The sequence below is a fragment of the Penaeus vannamei genome, chromosome 16, assembly GCF_042767895.1.
Source record: "Penaeus vannamei isolate JL-2024 chromosome 16, ASM4276789v1, whole genome shotgun sequence".
Taxonomy (NCBI): domain Eukaryota; kingdom Metazoa; phylum Arthropoda; class Malacostraca; order Decapoda; family Penaeidae; genus Penaeus; species Penaeus vannamei.
This window is the reverse complement of record NC_091564.1, coordinates 17,634,612-17,639,611: the sequence shown is the minus strand read 5'-3', so window position 1 is coordinate 17,639,611 and position 5,000 is coordinate 17,634,612. Positions and strand designations below refer to the sequence as shown.

At 39.2% G+C, this 5,000-nt stretch overlaps 1 protein-coding gene across 1 annotated transcript in view; it reads right to left on the bottom strand.

Moving 5' to 3' along the window:
• LOC113806708 (uncharacterized) overlaps nt 1-1,605 on the bottom strand; it is a 36,354-nt gene extending 34,749 nt beyond the window's left edge. The window contains exon 1 of the mRNA XM_070131285.1: nt 971-1,605. Coding sequence (XP_069987386.1) covers nt 971-1,064 — 94 coding nt within the window. The 5' untranslated portion in view covers nt 1,065-1,605. The remainder of the gene's footprint in view (nt 1-970) is intronic.
• Nucleotides 1,606-5,000: the final 3,395 nt, after the last annotated feature.

Below are 5,000 nucleotides of genomic sequence, written 5' to 3'. Positions count from 1 at the left end.
TCTCTCTCTCTCTCTCTCTCTCTCTCTTTCTTTCTCTCTCTCTCTCTCTCTCTCTCTTTCTTTCTCTCTGTTTCTCTCTCTCTCTCTCTCTCTCTCTCTCTCTCTTTCTCTTTCTCTTTCCTCTCTCTCTCTCTCTCTCTCTCTTTCTCTCCCGGTCTCTCTCTCTCTGTCGGTCTCTATCTCGCTCTTTCTCTTTCTCTTTCTCTTTCTCTTTCTCTCTCTCTCTCTCTCTCTCTCTCTCTCTCTCTCTCTCTCTCTCTCTCTCTGTCCGCCTCCCAAACAGCAGCATACAGCACACACCACATATATACATATAAGTACGGGCTAATAATAGCTTTTCATTAATTATTTACAACGTCAGTTTGTGTACTAAATTATGCACGCCTCTTTAATCCTAAAATCTGCAACGAGAAAGTAAAATACTAGTGTATAAAGGTGCAAAATTTCTTTAATCCTCATAAAAGGATTACGCTTAGCACAAATTCTCCTAAAAAAAGAAGAAAAAAAAAACTGCTTAAAAAGGAAGGAAGGAAGGAAGGAAGGTGGGAATAGGAGGAGGAGAATTTGAAAAAAAAAAACTGATTAAAATGGAAAGGAAGGAAGAAACAATGGTATAATAGAAGAAGGAGGAGGAGAATCAGAAAAAAGAGGAATCAATACAAAAACGAAAAGATGAGGAGAACGAAATGAAAAGAGTAAAATCAGACGAAGAAAAGAAGAGGAAGAAATACAGGCGAAACAGAATAAGAAAGAAAAGAAAAGAAAAATAAACGAACCGTTGCTTTAAATAACCGATTAGTTTCCAAAGCATCCCTTCCCAACTACCTCCCTCCCTCCCCCCTGAAGATTCCCCCCCCCCTCCCGCCCTCAGGGTACGTGCCGTGGGCTAGGTCTATGGGCTGAGTTAAAAGGGTTAGCGATGGTGACCCGAGTATGGTGAAGGGTCCTTGAGGGTCCCTCGAGTGCCTACCTGAGTCCTTGGCATCCGTAGGTCTCCAAAAGACGAGGAGGAGGAGGAGCGAGTGGAGGAGGAAGAGCAGGAGGAGGTTGTGGGAGACTGCCATCTTCCAGGAAGACTTTGTGAAGATGAAGTGCCTTTCGGAGAGAACCTCAGGAAGCCCTTGTGCTCTGCCTTTTAATCATGGTGGGACTCGAGAGGCTACGGGACTCGCCGCCAGGAGTGTCGAGTTTTAAGTGGGTCTCTCGTATATAAATGGCATTGCTGTTTTCAAGGGTCTTGGGTGTCTTATAACTCTGATTTCCTTTATTTTTTTCTAGATTAATACGCTGGTTGTTGTTTTTTTCTTTCTTTTTTCACTCGGAGATCTAGATTGTCATTACAGCTTCCATCACGCACTTATTTTGATAAATTTCCCACGATGAAGTTTCTCCAATGTACACAATTCTTATTCACGTTTCGGGTATAAAAGCACCTTTTAACACACACACACACTCGATAAAGAAGGAGAAATCAACTCTAAATACGATAGAATTCCGACGAAAGATTAGCAACCACAGGATAAGAGCGCCTCGTGTCCACGTAGCCGAAGAGAGGCGTCGCGCACACCCTCCCTCTGTGACCGCCAGGGACCGACTGACGGTCTCCTCTCGTCCTCAACCTCTACTGTGTTTCTCCGCCTCCTTCTCTTCCTTCTCTGGCTTCGGTATTCTTTTTCTTTTTTTGTTGATTCTAATTTCATATTCCTTTCCTGTTTACTCGATTTTTTGCTTGGGGGAGTTGCTTTTCTTCGTTTTAATTTTTCTTTCTTCCTCTTCCCCTTCACACTTTTTCTTTTTTCTGCTCCTCCTTCATCAGCTTCACCTACATTCTTCTCTTATTCTTCCGCTTCTTCGCTATTCTCTTCTTCCCTTTCTTCATCTTTATCCTCTTTTCTCTTCCTCTGCCCCCTTATACTCCTCCCCCTTCTCCATCACCTTCACCGCTACCTCCTCCTCCTCCTCCGCAACCACCACCACCTCCTCCTCCTCCTCCTCCACTTCCATCTCCTCTTTCTCCTTCACCTCCATCCCCGCCCCCACCACCAGCTCCACCTCTCCCACCACCTCCTTTTTCTCCTCCACCTTCACCACCTCTACATCCTCCTCCTCTTCCTCCACCTCTCCCACCACCCCCTTTTTCTCCACCTCCACCTCCGCTTCCTCCTCCTCTTCCTCCACCTCTCCCACCACCCCCTTTTCCCTCTCCACCTCCACCTCCTCCACCTCTCCCACCACCCCCTTTTCCCTCTCCACCTCCACCTCCTCCACCTCTCCCACCACCCCCTTTTCCCTCTCCACCCCCAACTCCTCCACCTCTCCCACCACCCCCTTTTTCTCCACCTCCACCTCCGCTTCCTCCTCCTCTTCCTCCACCGCTCCAGGACAAAATACCTTCTGAATGGCCCGCAAGAAAGGTTCACACACTTAATTACAGGTTACAATTGATATCGTTATTAATAAGGAATGTGGTTTTCAGTGACTATTGACATGATGATTGATCTGTTAAGTTTTTTGGGGTGAACAAACAAACAAATGTATTTACGTTGCTTTGTCAGGTAACCGTTCCAAAATTCCTGATTTGATATTAAAGACACAGGCAAATGCACGAGTTGATGATAAAGCATCAGATAAATGAAATAATGAAATAGACAAAGGCATGATAAATAGATAATAAAGAAAACAGGAATAGAATCAAATAGATTACCCCTTCCCCCTTCTCATACAACAAAGGTGGGCCATAAAATGCTTTGTATAAAACCTTTTTTTTTTTTTTTTTTTTTTTTTTTTTTTTTTTACAACCGTGTCGCTTCCTACATTTTGACACGCGGTTTAGCTGTAATAACGAATATATAATCAGGATTTCGGTCTGAGTCACCCTGTCATCTTTATTTATGACTGACTTCGTGACATTGATATTTGATGTTGCATGCACTGTTTTTTCTCTCTCTGAGTCTCTTTTCTTTTCTTTTCTTTTGTCAGCCTTTTTTTTTCTTTGTCTTAGTTATATTTCATTCTGTAACCTCGCCAGTTTTCATCTACCGTAAAAATAATGACACTCGTATTTAGATCTTTATTGTTATCATAAGTATTATTTCACTTATTATTATTTAGTATCATTATCACTATTATTCTATTTTTTTACGGAAAGATTAATTTTTACCGTACTGTTCTACTTCCCCCCCCCCCCTTCATTATCTTGGTCAATTATGTATATAAATATATTTATATATGTATCATGTATATATATTCTTTTCTTTCTTTCTTCCTTTCTTTTTCTGTCATATGGGGACCGTCCATAAATTGAGGGGGGGGGGACGGAAATATGGGGATAAGGGGGAGGTCATATTGGTAAGTATTCTTAAAAGAAAAAAAAAACAAAACAGAAAAACAAACAAAAAAAAAAGGTCACGGATTTTCTTGATTTTTGGATATTTGGTGTAAGCCTTTTTTTTTTTTTTTTCACATGTGTCTGCGCGGTTGATTCCTTGACCTAGAGGATTATGAATTATGTCATGAAAAACAGTGAATGAACAGCAATGAATTCCTAAGACAATTACGTATCCTTTTTTTTTAGAAATTCGATTTAGTTTCCTCAGAAGAAAAAGAAATCATTTTCACTTTTTTGTCCGATTTTCAAAATTTCGTATAAAAAAGTAAAAAGCCAAATTTTAAAGATCTGACAAGTAGTCGTCTACGCATTTTCACAAGCTTTCCAAAGATATATCCAAGGAATCAACTGTAGCTCGAAAAAAAGAAAAATCGTAAAACAAGCAAACAATAAGTTGGATATTTGAAGTTCATGTTTTTATATTTTTTTCATTGATGGATCTTTACCATTTCATTACTGTAGAAACTACTATTATTTCTCTTTCTAACGCACTTTGTTAGGTAAAGACATGATCATTAGTCTATAAGTTATAGAAACAAACAAACAAATGACCCAAGACAACATGACCGTTATATAAAATCGGTTGTTTCGTGTTTAATGCCTCTTTTATTAATGTCTTCTTGTGTATACATTCGTCTACATGTGTACACGCATGTAAATCAATGTAAAGACACATGTTCGTGCACGTGTATATGCGAATATGCGCATATACCCATTAGATCCAATTTATTCAATAATGTATTTTATTTATTCATTTTATTTTTATTTCAATCTACTATTCTTTCGCATTGTCTAATCACGTGATTCCGTTTCGAAACAAGCGATAAACGTTTAGTCGCGAGCGGAGTACTTGTTATGGAGGGACAATGAACTGTTTCTTGTTCGTCAGAAATAAGAGTTCAGAAAACGCTGATATATCAAAAATGTTTTGAAATACAAGTCGCTAATACTCATTTACCGTAGACGCTTCATCTTGTGATGTAACAATTGGTATCAGATATTTGTAGGCCTATCTTAGGAGTTTACACGAATGAATTATATCATACTCTTTCTTTACATTTTTTTTTCGTAAAATAGATTTATAACGACATATTGATGTTTATTCGATTATTTAGTTTCAAATGAAAGCGCATACGTAAAATTATGACAATCATAAAAATCTCACGTAAGTCCTTCCGAGAGGCGACCGTTGACGAGGGCGAGCACCCAGTAAATATTTATTCATTGCAAGTTTATTTTTAGAGATACAGTCTTGTAACTGCTCATGTGTTATCATCGAACCCTTCACATACTTGTATGATGAATATGTCAAAATCGAACCATATCTACTTTATTTTATGGGAAAGAAATGTGAAAAGTCGCGTAAGGATTTTTTTTCTGCGTTTTTCTTATCATAAATCTTTCACTTTGAGAAAAAAATATATAATAAGACACTTTTATCTTCCTGTGACCCATTTCAATAGGTAATGTCATCATACAATGCATCATTTTCGCTCCTGTAAAGTGAGAGTACGGAAGGGTGAAAATCGCTAACACAGCGGCAATGAGACAGGGTTCTGGCCTCTCGCGCTGCGGGAGTTTATATTCAAGTGGGTAATTCTACTCTCATTTA